This window comes from Chanodichthys erythropterus, chromosome 3 (assembly GCF_024489055.1).
Source record: "Chanodichthys erythropterus isolate Z2021 chromosome 3, ASM2448905v1, whole genome shotgun sequence".
In the NCBI taxonomy this organism is placed as follows: Eukaryota; Metazoa; Chordata; class Actinopteri; order Cypriniformes; family Xenocyprididae; genus Chanodichthys; species Chanodichthys erythropterus.
The window spans coordinates 39,724,555-39,738,706 of NC_090223.1; the positions used below are offsets into that span (position 1 = coordinate 39,724,555).

At 37.5% G+C, this 14,152-nt stretch overlaps 1 protein-coding gene across 2 annotated transcripts; it reads right to left on the reverse strand.

Moving 5' to 3' along the window:
• Positions 1-179: 179 nt before the first annotated feature.
• Positions 180-11,829, reverse strand: slc16a3a (solute carrier family 16 member 3a). Of its 2 annotated transcripts, none has more exons than XM_067375354.1 (5): positions 11,726-11,829; positions 5,299-5,535; positions 4,852-4,995; positions 3,980-4,768; positions 180-3,132 (listed from the first exon to the last, which is right to left on the reverse strand). In XM_067375354.1, exons 2-5 carry the CDS (start codon positions 5,519-5,521, stop codon positions 2,789-2,791), a joined length of 1,500 nt encoding a protein of 499 aa, XP_067231455.1. In that variant the 5' UTR covers positions 5,522-5,535; positions 11,726-11,829; the 3' UTR covers positions 180-2,788. The 2 variants fall into 2 exon arrangements, with proteins under 2 accessions (XP_067231455.1, XP_067231462.1); XM_067375361.1 differs by having other exon boundaries at positions 5,299-5,530; positions 11,726-11,765.
• Between the last annotated feature and the right edge of the window lie 2,323 nt (positions 11,830-14,152).

The window sequence follows — 14,152 nt, forward strand, 5'->3', positions numbered from 1 at the left end:
ATTGAACTACTGAACCCACATGAACTGATTTAAATATGTTTTTAGTAGCTTTATGGACCTAGATAGGTTCAGTGGCTTTGCTCTCAATGAGCCATCAGATTTCATCAACAATATCTTAATTTGTGTTCTGAAGACGAATGAAGGTCTTACGGGTGTAGAACGACATGAGGATGAGTAATTAATGACAGAATTTTCATTTTTGGGTGAATTAACCCGTTAATGCTTTATTCGCACATAAACATTGATCAGCAAACACACACAGAGCTTCAAAAAAAAAAAAAAAAAGACGTATCAAAGTTTTAGTGCTACTTTAATTGAGGGACAGAAATATTTAAGGTTTCATTAAAAATATCAACTGGTTTTGACGATGAACCAAATCTTTATGAGTTCAGAAAGACGAGGGTTTCAGTTCTAGGCTAAATAATTGAGGTTGCAGTTCACTTAACGGGTTATAGATGGCACTGTTTGAACTCGTTTCAGTAACCATTCCATTGCAGGCTATGGGTTTTGAAATATTAAATGTGTTGCATACAGAGCGGTAAGGCCGAGCTCATAAATGCGTTTGTACGGTATATGCTGTACATGGCTCGTTTTGCCCGTGAGAAAATATGTAAAAATAAGGCAACTGTGATGAGTATTCAACATTTATTGCACAGGTTTGGTTTTCAGCAGACCGAGATGAGGTCATTATCAATCTATGCAGTCGTTCTGAAAATTGAAACCAATGAAATAAATACAAATATGTCCCAGCCTGACTCAGATAGGCACATCTGAAGGGCAGTTTAACAGATTCTGGGGTTACTGAGTCAACATTTCTCATAGCTGCACTGAAGATGTATTGTTTAAATAAATATTCAATGTGGCAAGTAGTTTAACCAGTAGTGAAGCTGATGCTGGTATAAAATTAGAATGAATGCCACTAGGCAGTGCTGTCAAACCTCATTTCTTTAACAATGAAACAATGGGACACACAGCATGCTTTTCCGTCACCATTGTTTTCTAAAAATAAAAAGCAATTTTACCACAATATCACTTGAGTTCAAGTGCTCTTCATTCGTTTTCGGTGCATTTTGGTGAATGTTAAAAAGAATATAAATTATTTGTTTAGAATAAACTATTGAACAGCATTGAACAACAAACATTCAGAGTAGGAGAAAAACAGGTAAATGCAAATATTGCTAAAGGACTCTTCAATGAAGTCATAAATGCAGAGATACCTGCTCTCTACTTAACTACGCTATGACAATCTCAGCATAGCAGTGAAAAGTTAAAAGTCTCAGTTGAGAAACACTCCAACAGTGTCAAAAAATGAATTCACAGTACTAATACTGACTAATAACTAATGCTGAATAATACAATTATATTCAACTAACAAAAAAACTATTCAGAGGACCTAATTCTGTCGCTTGACATTGAGACATACTGAAGAAGGTAGGTTGGGAAGGTAGGTGGCAGGTGCCAATCCAGCAGGATTACAGTAGCTTTCTATCGGGAATGTTCCAGTGATACTAAAAGAATATAACAGTACTGGTTTTTATGCAGGAAATCATGACATTTTCAGACATCTACTAAAGTCAGTGGACCACACTGCTCACAATGCACAAAAGCAAAGCAGTTTACATATTGCTTGAGGTCCCAAAGTATAATCGTTTATAGATCGGCACACATGTTATTACAAAAGCGTGTAAACAGAAGGTGCATTTTGTGTGAGAAGTGGAAACTGATGTATCTCCTGATATCTATGAGTATGATCAGACTTTCTGTTCCTGTGATAGCTGTCTACTTCCGTTGTGTGAAGTTTTTTTTCACTTAGTCAAAGGTGCTGTAATGATATTTAAGTCACTATGAAATCAAAATACATTTTTTTTTTGTTTATTACACAAAATATATCTGTGCACATCTTTTTTTTTTTCATGTGCCCTTATTATCTTTAAAAAAAATAACCTCCCCTCCCTCTTTCAACATCATCTCTGATGATGTGTTAATTGGCGTGAGGGCGGGACAACCTGTCACTCACATGACATCACAGCAATAGCAAACCACAACCATCCAATCAGTTCCCAATGGACAAAATAAATTTTTGTTTGTTTCGTGAATTGTTTCACTCGGATAAACATACATATGGAAGAAAATAAAAAAAGCTTGAATGATATTCACTGTATACCTTCTGTTTTTTTTCTTTTGCTTTTTGTTGTCTTTATTTTATTTTTAGGACGTTCGGCTGTGTACGCGGAAATTGCAAACATTTCGCACCGCTCTAAACTCATGAAAACTGCTCTTCCAAGTTAATCTATCACACTCACATTGTTCAGTTTATCATATATGGCCTGATTGACCAGCAGAAAGCACCTCAAACATGTTCTGATTGGTTAAAAAAGGCAATTTTTTCTTTTACTGTTTATGACTGTCACAGGAATCAGTGTGATATTTTAGTAGTCATTCAGTAGACAGCATAATTTCCTGCAAACTATTCCATAATAAAATCATTTACAGCACCTTTAACCTAGATAACGTATGTGTAAGTCAAAGAAATGTCTGTGGTTTTGAGCTACAGACTTACAGAGAGTGGCTTGTCCAGATCTCTCTGTGTGGCAGTGCAAATGCGATATTTTGAACAGCAAAGTGTGGGCCTCTATTATTGATTAAATAGCCATCTGTCAGTAAATAGCACACATATTAGGATATCACATCACACTACACAGTGACACACATTAACACTGCAGCTCTCAAACTGCTCTTGTTTGTGTCTTTCCAACCTAAGCAGAAAAGGTCAAAGTCTTGATGTCCTTCAGAGGTCAGATTCTGGACTACAGGGGATGTTCTTATCTTTACATTTAAGAAATGTTTCCACTTCTGTTGGATCCTCCACTGCACTTTCAGGTCTCAGGTCACCCGGATCCCTCTGCTTTTCGGAGTTTCCGTTGGCCTTGTGCGGCTCCCCTATGGGTGGCGTACTGGAGTGATTCTTTGCCTCGACTGCCTCCCCAGCCTCCACTGCAGCCTCTGGTGCCTCAGGCTTCCTTTTTATGAACAGGAAGTTGCATATTGCCAGCACTAAAGCTGACATCACAACCTCAATCCCAGCCAGCAGGAAGACAAACATGTAATTCTTAGTGGAGTCCAAAAGGCGCCCTTGACAAAGAGAGAACAAAGATTTTAATGGCAGTCAAAGACTCTCAATAGATTACAGTGAGTGTATCAAGGTTTAATGATTAGGAATGAGCAAAGCATCTACATGACTTGCATAACATAATTGACCAGTTGGTGAGTTGTCAGTCTGATTTTATTAAGGCTGATTTATTGCACAAGACTATTATACATAAAATTAAAAAAAAAAAAAAAATAGAAATTGTTTTATATATATATATATATATATATATATATATATATATATATATATATATATATATATATATATAATTTGACACTGAAGAAGCTGAAAATTCAGCTTTGACATATTTGGAATAAATTACATATTTTTTTATTGTATAATATTTCACAATATCACTGTTTTAACAAATATATATATATATATATATATATATATATATATATATATATATATATATATATATATACAAAGATTCAAATCATCAAAAGGATGATTTTTTTGCTCTAGAAACATTTATGATTATTAAAAACTGCCTTTTTTAGGATTTTCTTAACAGAAATTATACAGGACTGTCATGAGATTAAAACAGAATGTTAAAACTTTTTGTAATTATTGGATTAACACATTCAATTACTTGCATTATATATATTTTTTAACCATTTATGTAAATAACACTTGCAGCAGAACATGAATTATGCATTATTGTACTTGTCCCTCTCGTAGTTCCCACAACCATATAATGCTCTTTTCTATTCAATCAAAATATTTTGATAACAGATTCTATATTTCTCAACCTACTTCAGATTGAGAGGAAACTAACCTACAGTATCAATCATTTTTAGTTTAAAATGAAATGTCCACACTCACCAGCAGATGGAGGCCCAACCAGCACAGCAATGGCTTCAAGCAGAAGAACTAAACCAATGGCGCTGGAGAACTTCTCTGTACCCACAACAGCCATGAGGACCTCAAACTGCAAGGCCCCAACCATGCCATAAGAGATGCCGAAAAAGATGCAGAACACCACCAGAGAGTTGTAGTCTTTAGACAAAGAGCCCACCAGATCTGTGATGCCATTGAATATGAGAGCAAAACTGAAGAGGTAGACGCAGCGAGGACGAACCCATCGGAGTCCTGCGATGATGCCACACGTGGGCCGTGCAAAAATGTCAACGAAACCCAGAATGGTGAGCAGGAGGGCGGATTTCGTGTCTTCATTTCCCAGCTCTTTGGCATAGCTCACCACAAACACTGGAGGCACAAACAAACCGAGCACCATAATGGAGGCAGCGATGGTGTAAATGACAAAGCCCCGGTCTTTGAAAACACTGAAGTCCAGCAACTTGGGTTTGGGTTTGGCTTTCTTGTCGACATCATCTGGTGTGTTTTCAATTCCAGGGGTCTCGGACTTCTTTGGTGGGACCAAAGGCCTCATTAAAGCCCCACAAGCACAGCAGTTCAGCAGTATCCCCCCCAAGATGAGGAAGCCCCCTCTCCAGCCATATTTATACTGAAGGATCTGCCCGAGAGGGGACAGACAACACAGAGCCACCGGACTCCCAGCCGCTGCCAGGCCGTTAGCCAGCGGACGCTTCTCACTGAAATATCGATTCAACATAATGAGTGATGGCTGGAAGTTCAGAGCCAGTCCAAGACCTGGAATCAGACGATAGAAATGATTACATGTCCCTGGATAGACATCAGTCATTCAATAAAGGAGTAAATGATGACTAAAGTACCTGTAATGACTCCTATACACAAGTAAATGTGGATGATGCTCGTGGCAAACGATGCCAAGATCATTCCCAATGATGCAAAGAGGCCGCCCACCAACATCACTGGACGACACCCGAATCGATTCACTAAAATGCTGCATAAAGGCCCTACAAAGAGTAATTATATACTGTCTGAATCTGGTTTGAACTAATTACAAGACATTAATTGGATAGTTGACCCAAAAATGAAGATGCTGATCCAAATCTGGAACACAAAAGTGTTTTTGTCCATACAATGAAAGTCAATGGGATCCAGTCTTGTTTTATATGCCATTGACTTTCATTACATGGACAGAAACAGTGCAGACATTCTGTTCCCCTAAAGAAAGTCATACAGGATTGGAATGGCTGAATTTTAATTTTTGGGTCAACTATACCTTTAAGACTTTGTTTGATTGGTGGTGAACATACCAGTGCCATAAAGCATAGCCAATAGGATGGAGGAGATCCAGGCTGTGTCACTGTAGCCCACCCCAAACTCTCTAATCAGCTCCTTGAAGAAAACACTGACGGCTTTTGGAAAGGCGTAGGAGAAACCTGTGATGACGAAGCAACCAAAGAGCACAGCCCAACCCCAGCCACCATCAGGAGCCTTCACTCTACAACCACCGTCATCCAATGCCACTCCACCCATGATGCTCTACTGCTCTGTGGAAAGATGAGACACACACACACACATGTTCTTAGGGGAATAAGTTGAAGTATGCAAGTCAACAATAATGCCTTCATGACTGTATACCAGAAATCCCATTCAGTCAAATGACAAAGCATTCGAGTTGTGTCGTTACTTCTGCTGCCTCTGTGAAGAATCACTCTTGAAGTCTTGGGTTTTGATGCCAGAAGACAGACCGTATTATCAGAGATGTAAAGTCTGCAGTGCAACAGAGCCTGTCTTTGCACACGCTTTTATACAGTTTTCCATATGCTCTCTCTTAAGGCGTGGTCAATACATTCCAAACATGCCACTATTGTTTATCAACATATTACCATTTTTGCCTATGACTCTAGTTTGTTTAGGCCCCAACCTATTAAGTGGTACAAGAAGTCTCAGCTCATCCCATATTTTCTCTAATGTCAAAACGAGAGGCTCAGCTCACCATATTGGAGCACATTCCATTCTCTTACAGTCAAATACATGACTATAATACTAGAATAATTGTTAACATAAATTGCATAAACTTCATTATATATATATATATATATATACTTAAGCAATAAGGTACTCGAGGCTGTGCTGTATCATGAATAAGTCACGGTTGAAGGCTGTTGTTAGGCACAACGTGAAGCGAAGTGACTTATTCAAGTTAAAGCACAGCTTTGAGTACCTTATTGCTTTTATAAAACAGTTACCACACAATACAAATAGGGGTTTTCCCGTGACTGACAGCACTAGTCAAAGCATTTGTCAGTTGCACAGAGTCCGGAAACATGACATCAGCAACGCAATGCATTCTGGGACTTTAGGAGACCGAGACTACAGTAGAGACTGGGAAATAAGGGGAGTAGATGTTAAAATTTATATTATAGAGTTAAAAACAAATTAGAATGGTAAACGCTGGCTGTATCTGCATATACTGACCAGCGTGGAAAACAGATCTGAAATGGACCACCATTTTCGGGACATTCTGAAGAGCTTAATGTGGCTTAATGTAAGTAGACATTATGTAAACCATACTATGTACAGAAAAGCAGTTGAGTCCAGAATTTGAACAAAATGCGTCTTATTACACGTTAAGTTTTCATCTGTATAAAACCGTTATAAAGAAAACACTTAACGTCGCTTAATATAGCCTACTAAGTGATATTAAAAGATCAAATTCTGCACACACCAATTTTTATGTATAGTATGGTTTATTAGTACAGTGTTTACTAGGTTTGGTCTTTCAAGTCCATAAAATGATATCAAAATGTAAGTTTTTTAGCTTTTAGTATGAATATGTTAGTCTTAAGGTTATGAATAAGCTGTTGTGTTCCAAAACAATGACAAAATTTGCATTTAGGAGATATAAGCATTCAAATCTTACAGTCTCTCAATTGGATCACGGATTTTCATGACATCACATCGCACTTCAGTTTCTCATCAAATCTTCTGTCCAATCAAATGTTCTCTAGAATCTGAAGTCCCGCCCCCTCCTACACTATAAACAGACGCTGAAGCTGCGGCTGAAATCGGTCATTTGTTCACATATTTACTAGTTTCTACCAAAGACTGTAGAATAACACAAGACGTGTCACTCGTATTATTATGAATGGGAGAAAGTGCATCGCACAATATGGCGGAATAAGTCACGCCTTCTAAATAAGAGCCAATCGCCGACTGGTAAAGTCACTGCAGAGGCCGTTAGAAGCTCCGGTTCCTATAGAAACAGTCAGACGCGCGCCTCCGAAATGAGGCACAAGAGACGTGCATTTAGAACTGTGTGTGCGCATAAGGTTGATCCAGCCTGAAAAATACAGTTTTTTGGCATGATTTGAGCGTTTAGAAACTAAATTTATGAGACAGTTTTTGTCAGATTTCATTGGTGATTTCAAACATGAAATTTAATCGAAAGCTTGGCAAACATTTTTAGAGAATTTGATGTTTCCCCATTCAAAGAGATAGGAGATGCACTTGAATGCCCAAGAGGCGTTTCAAAGATGGCCGCCAAGTGAAATGACTTGTCTTAAAGGGACTTTGGTTTCTACATGGTGAATGGGAACGATTCAGACAGTGTAAATATGCTTGCCAGTGATGCGAATGAAGTCCGTTACTGTTATGGAATCTTCCCAAGCAAGGACCTCTACATTCCGATTGTCGCTGGTTGTCGCTGAACCGCGTCATAACTCATTACCATAAAGTTGACCTGTCTTCAATTCTCCTCGACGCTCTCACCGTCCAAGACGCGTCGCGCCGCTCTCGACAGAGCCGGTGTGAACACACGGTTAGTTTCACAAGAACTGCAGTCTGCTCCGCTCCAGAGACACGAGAGCACAGAGCGTATCATATGCGCGAGTTGGCAAAGACCACAAAAGGTATCGGACCCATTTAAATTCTGCACAGAATGCTGTATTTTAAAATGATATAGAGGAGATTAGGAGGAGAAATGGTTAGATATTAAAAGGAAACAGTGGTTTTACTGAGTCTAATGTCTCTGGCGAGCTGTAACATAAAGGAAACGCTATTGGCTATTTAAAAAAGGGGCGAGGCTGTTCGATATACCGCCCTGTCTTCGTGTTTCAGTTGAAATTACGTCAACGGATAAACGAATAATGCTGCGCATTCCAAGACACTTCAGTGGGCCTTTAATGTCACTGTCAGTTAGTACATTGTGTTTTCTTTATGAGAGGAAAATGCTTATGTGTAATTAAATGTGTTGTTCATATTCTGGGCTCATCTGGTTTTCTGTACATAGTATGCTATATTAGTTTGGTGTTTACTTTTGTTTTTTAATAACACTGTAAATTAAGCCACGTTAAGCTTTTTCATGTTAAGCGTTTTAGAATGTCCCCAATTTTCTGAATGTCCAGCTTAGAAACAACAATGGTGAAAATGAAACTCGATGAAAATAAACAACTTGACCAAAATGTGGCTTTGTCATTTGTATTTATTTATTACATATTCATAATTTCTGATCCACTTGAATATGTATGTGCTCACGCCATGAATATTGTACGAAAACACGTTTAGAAATGTTATTTGTGATATAGCTTGTTGCGATCACTCTCTTGTGTTCATAAAGCAGCACACCTTTGATTTTCTCAGTAAGAAATCATGCATTTGTTCCATTTAAGTCCAGTAAAACTTACTTGGTGTAGTGACTCCACAATATAATTCATTTCAGAGCTGCATTAAAGAGGGTCATGCTGTTATGATATCCCTTAATGCTTTAACATTAAGAAACCAGGGCGATATGATGATATGCTGCCTGAGATCAATCTATATTGTGTTTATTTTTTTATCTGGCAGATATATCGGTGCCACTTAATTATTAAAAACTGCAACAGAGAAATCACAAGTGTTGTAATTAAAGGTGCAATATGTAATATTTTCTGTCCGCTAGAGGTCGCTAGAGGCCTATTCAAAACAAAGGCTTAGCTTGATGACACCAAGTTTGAGCGGAATTTTGGGACATGTGGTCTCCATCTCACAGTCGGTGGAAACAATAGGGATTGGATTAGGGAAGAAATCATGTTCATGGATGAGATTATTAATGTTACTGTAGTATGAAGCAGAGCAGGAGTGAGTGTTGTGGGAGCTGAACGAGGCCACTGGAACGATTGCGCAACATATGCCTCACGAGCAGAGGAACTGTTATTATGCCACAGTCGCCTGCGCCGCTTCCGCTTTTCCGGTCATGAGAATGAGGTAACGCAGCTCTGTTTATCATATTAGATACATCTGAGAGTGTTGAAAATGATGTTATAATGTTACTCTGTGCGTTTGTTCGGCGGCTGCTGTGAGACACTGTTGCACACTGCAGTAAGATCGATTTTAGAAGATCATATTAAATGCTGGATGGCTTGTGTTGATAAATGGCATGCAATTAATTTTAAAACGTATGATGGAGAAAATTCTGTATTACTAAAAGCTACATCTGATTATGCTATGTTAGCTACTTGACAAAATAGTGTTTTCCTCTGAGGCATGGTAAAGCATTGTACTCGCAAAAAAATCAAGAAAATTAGATTTAAACAATAAGATTAAACGTGTTGAGCTATATAACAATAATTAGTTTTCTGTCTATAAATATATCAAAACAGTTGTTCCCTTGTCTATTAAAACATGTAAATATTAAAGCATCTTTGGTGTTTCCATGGTTTCTACAAAATAAAACCGGAAACCGAGTGTAACGCGAGTATGACACAATTGACAGGCGACTCCTCACGCATCCCGGAGCCTTGTTAAAAATTGCAATTTTCTCACGATTTACAAATAGTTGGAAACATTTGGGATATTGTAAGTACTCGAGTGAACAAAATATATAACACTGGCCTAATGGTTTTTGGATATTTTACTGCATAATTCTTACATATTGCACCTTTAAGTAGAAGGCGGCAGTATGCTTTCTATGCGTGTGTGTGTCGTCTCCTGGCCACACGACTGACTGAGTGCTCGAATGAACACAGGAGATTCAAATATTAGTCCATTTATTCTAAGCAAGTGCAAGCAGCTCTTTAAAAAATTAATGTAAATACAGTTGTTTTTTTTTCATCTGGCGATTTGTATTTGTTGTCATTGTACGCTCCTGGGTGTGTCCTAAAACATGGCGGCGACTACCCAGAATGCATTGCGCAGTGACGTAGTTTCTCGGCATATAATGGCGTAAAAATGTAACTTCTGTTGCTGTTCACAGTCGGACTATTTTTTTCCGGCGAAAGGAAGGGTTTTAGTGAAACTTCATGAAAGTTGCATTGATACATATTTTTTGGCTTTAATATTTGTATTGTGTGGTAACCGTTTTATAAAAGCAATAAGGTACTCAAGGCTGTGCTGTATCATGAATAATTCACAGCTGAAGGGGTTGCAGGCACTCCACTATGCCTCTCATACCTTATTGCTTATACATACATAACAGAAATACCACATGAGGCTAACATTTGTTACAGTTATGTTATGTTCGTTTTAGTTTTCATGGACTTTTAGATTGTTTTCATATGTCACATGTCTTCCTTTGTTCTGTTTTCCCGCCAACTTTTAGTTGTCATGGTAATTAATTTAATCATCAGGTGTTCATTATTAGTTCCCTCATTTGCCTTGTATTTAAGTTCCTGCCTTTTCACTCTTGAGTTGTCTGGTATTGTTTGTGTTTGCGACACACACGTTATGCTTTTGGATTATCTTTATGTCTTCTAAATAAACCTTGTTGGATTTTTGTACTCTTCTTCGTCTTCCTGGGAGCCACCGTAACAACATTACAGTATTAAAATGTTTTGTATGGGTCTCACAAAGCTGTTAATAAAATGCCCAGGTCATATTTTCACACCAAAATTAGAATTTGATGTAGGCTAATAAATAAATAAATCATTTCTGAGATTCCACCTCCAGTATACCTAAAAATTAACCAACCTGGTATGACATTTTTATTATTATGCCTATCATATGATAAAAAAGTAGGCTATCATGTAGGCTAATTATTAGGTTTTCTCGTTTTTTATTATTTTGATGAGTGATAATTCTCTGCATCTTTGTATATTTTAAATTCATTTTTTGTTTGTTTGTTTACAGTGATGGCTAATAGTATATTGCCACAGCTTCATGCCCTTCCTCATCACAAACAATGTCAGATGCGTAACAGGGGCACTTTCTGTAAAACAAGCCTCTTACACTTAATCTTTAATCCAAATCATCTAATATAACACCATTCTTTGTTTTAAATATTGGCTGCTTTTTCACAACGTCAGAGTGTTCCGTAATTCTTACTCATTTCCGAGTCACCTGTTACGTTTGTATGAGTAATACAGGGGATGCTGCATGGATGCGGGACAGGCTCATGCGCAGTCCACATTTATAATGAGATGCAAGGCTATTTAAGTTCATAAACACCCAGTACGTAATTTATCATGAATGATATCTATATCTAGACAATTACCTTTTCATGATGTGAGGCTCTATGTACAAACGAATGTCAGTTATTGATAATCACCAATCCATATGCAAATTTGAATTTATAGCATATCAGCTCCGCTTTATTAGCCTACATCAAATTAACATTTCAACGTGGTCCTACAAGATCTGTGCAAATATTTATCTTCATCTGGAGAGGCTAATTAACATCGATTCACTAAAGCGTGTTTATCCAAATCCTTTAATAGCCATGATATGTTTCCGGGATATAAAATGACTTTAAATAGTACTTACTAAACAAATGATTCTCTTCCTCCTTCAAATTCAGTTCTGATCACCGTAACACGCTTCTAGCAACAGAATGGCATTACAGGCGTTAAGTAAGAAAGAGAAACCCGACTAGCTCGCTCTGTGGACTGGGTCCTAAAGTCTGCTCCTCTCACTTCATGTTGTCATGTTTACCTCAGCGCTGCGTGTAATGTAAGCATTTCTTCCTGCTTCTGTGCAACTGTGTAAAAATAACCTGCCCAGATCTAAGATACAGTAAGTTGTAAAATATTAAACTTGCAGAACAGGAAATGGTCCTTTGAGTGCAAACTGAAAATTTCAAACTGGAATGTTCTCTCAAATAAGCCAAAAATATCTGAAAAAATGTTTAAATACTTTTTCACTGATAGCCTATCAAATACCCTGAGTTTCTCAAATATGGACTAACCCAACTGTTGGTTTAAATTTTTAAGTTAAAGGGTTAGTTCACTCAAAAATGTACCCAAAAATGCCGTTCCACACCCGTAAGACCTTCCTTAATCTTCGGAACACAAATTAAGATATTTTTGTTGAAATCCGATTGCATAGCCAACAATGACATTTCCTCTCTCAAGATCCATTAATGTACTAAAAACATATTTAAATCAGTTCATGTGAGTACAGTGGTTCAATACTAATATTATAAAGCGATGAAAATATTTTTTGTGTGCCAAAAAAAAAACAAAATAATGACTTATCGCAGCGTTCTGAATCAGTGTATCCAATCATGATTCGGATCACGTCTCAAACTGTCAATGGCTGAAATCATGTGACTTTGGCGCTCCGAATCATGATTCGACACACTGATTCATTTGTGCTCCGATGCTTCTTGAAGCAGTGTTTTGAAATCGGCCATCACTAAATAAGTTGTTATTTTGTTTTTTTGACGCACCAAAAATATTCTCGTCGCTTTATAATATTAATATTGAACCACTGTACTCACATGAACTGATTTAAATATGTTTTTAGTACATTAATGGATCTTGAGAGAGGAAATGTCATTGCTGTCTATGGAGGCCTCTCTGAGCCATCGGATTTCATCAAAAATATCTTAAATTGTGTTCTGAAGATTAACAAAGGTCTTACGGGTGTGGGACGGCATGAATTTTCATTTTTGGGTGAACTAACCCTTTAAATTGAATAAACCCAATGATTGGGTTTGTCCATATTTGACCCAAACATGGGTTTAAAAAAAAAAAAAGGGAGGAAAATGGACATTTCTTATTTTTATGGAATATTGCATTATTTATTATAAACTATTTATCTGTGCACATCTTTCCATACCCTCCTTCTTGCAGTGACATCTCTTCTCTGATGACGTGTTTACTGGCGTGAGGGCGGGACAACCTGTCACTCACATGAGATTACAGTAATAGCAAACCACAACCATCCAATCATGCCCTGATAGACAAAATCAACTCCAGTCCAAAATTTTTTCTTGTTTGAAGAGCAGTTCATTTGGAAATATATATCACAATAAGGAAAGAAAAGACTATTGCATTATGACGTGAAGCGGAGTGCCTGCAACCCCTTCAGCCATGAATTATTCACAATACAGCACTAGCCTCGAGTACCTTATTGCCTTTATAAAACGGTTACCACACAAATATTAAAGCCAAAAATATATAGCCTATCAATGCAACTTTCATGAAGTAAACTTTAACTAAAAGCCTTCCTTCCGCCGGAAAAAATAGTCCCTGACCGTGAACAGCAACAGAAGTTACATTTTCACACCATTAGATGGCGGCAAAGACTGTCTTTATGAGTGCGTCAGTCACAAATGACACATCCACACAAATAACTAAAGAAGTCACATGCTATGAATAACAACTTTTTGTTTGAAAATGGGACATTTAGGTATTGTTCTCTATTTTCTAATGTCAGAAAGTAGCATTTTATAGTCCCTGTTTCTTTGTACCTTTTCATTGTCAAACATTGCAGTTTGTTCTGAGCCTTTCTGGCGGGAACCGGACTGGCCTCTAAAATCACCCTGGGGCGACGTCAGAGGATTGATCACTGTTGTGGTGTAACAAAATAAATCCCAAACACAAAGCTCTCTGAGTGCCAAACAGACCTAATGTGGGTCATCGATTCATTCGGTCCAACACATCCACAGTAAAGATGTTCAATTTTGCTCATTCCATCAGAATTTAAATTGAAATGGCTAAAATATGTAATGTTTTTTTTGTTTGTTTGTTTTTGAAGCGCAATGCAAACAAACTCAAAGACCTATTATTGAAGCATAATAAAGTAAAGGTGAAAGGGAAAAGAAAGACAGGAAATGATAGAGATGACACATTTGAGTCAAGTTCCAGCTAAACTACATGTTAGTTTGTATTTGAATGTTTGCAGAAAGGTGAAAAGAAAGAATGAAACATGGGTATATCTAACTTGCTTCAAGTAAATAGATGGATG

What these genes read in the sequence shown, in the direction of transcription:
- slc16a3a (XM_067375354.1), bottom strand. Translation starts at nt 5,521, where the DNA reads ATGGGTGGAGTGGCATTGGATGACGGTGGTTGTAGAGTGAAGGCTCCT. An exon ending in GTGTATAGGAGTCATTACAG is followed by an intron (nt 4,769 to 4,851) that starts GTACTTTAGTCA and finishes GTCTGATTCCAG; the next exon opens with GTCTTGGACTGGCTCTGAAC. An exon ending in GGTTGGGCCTCCATCTGCTG is followed by an intron (nt 3,133 to 3,979) that starts GTGAGTGTGGAC and finishes CTCTTTGTCAAG; the next exon opens with GGCGCCTTTTGGACTCCACT.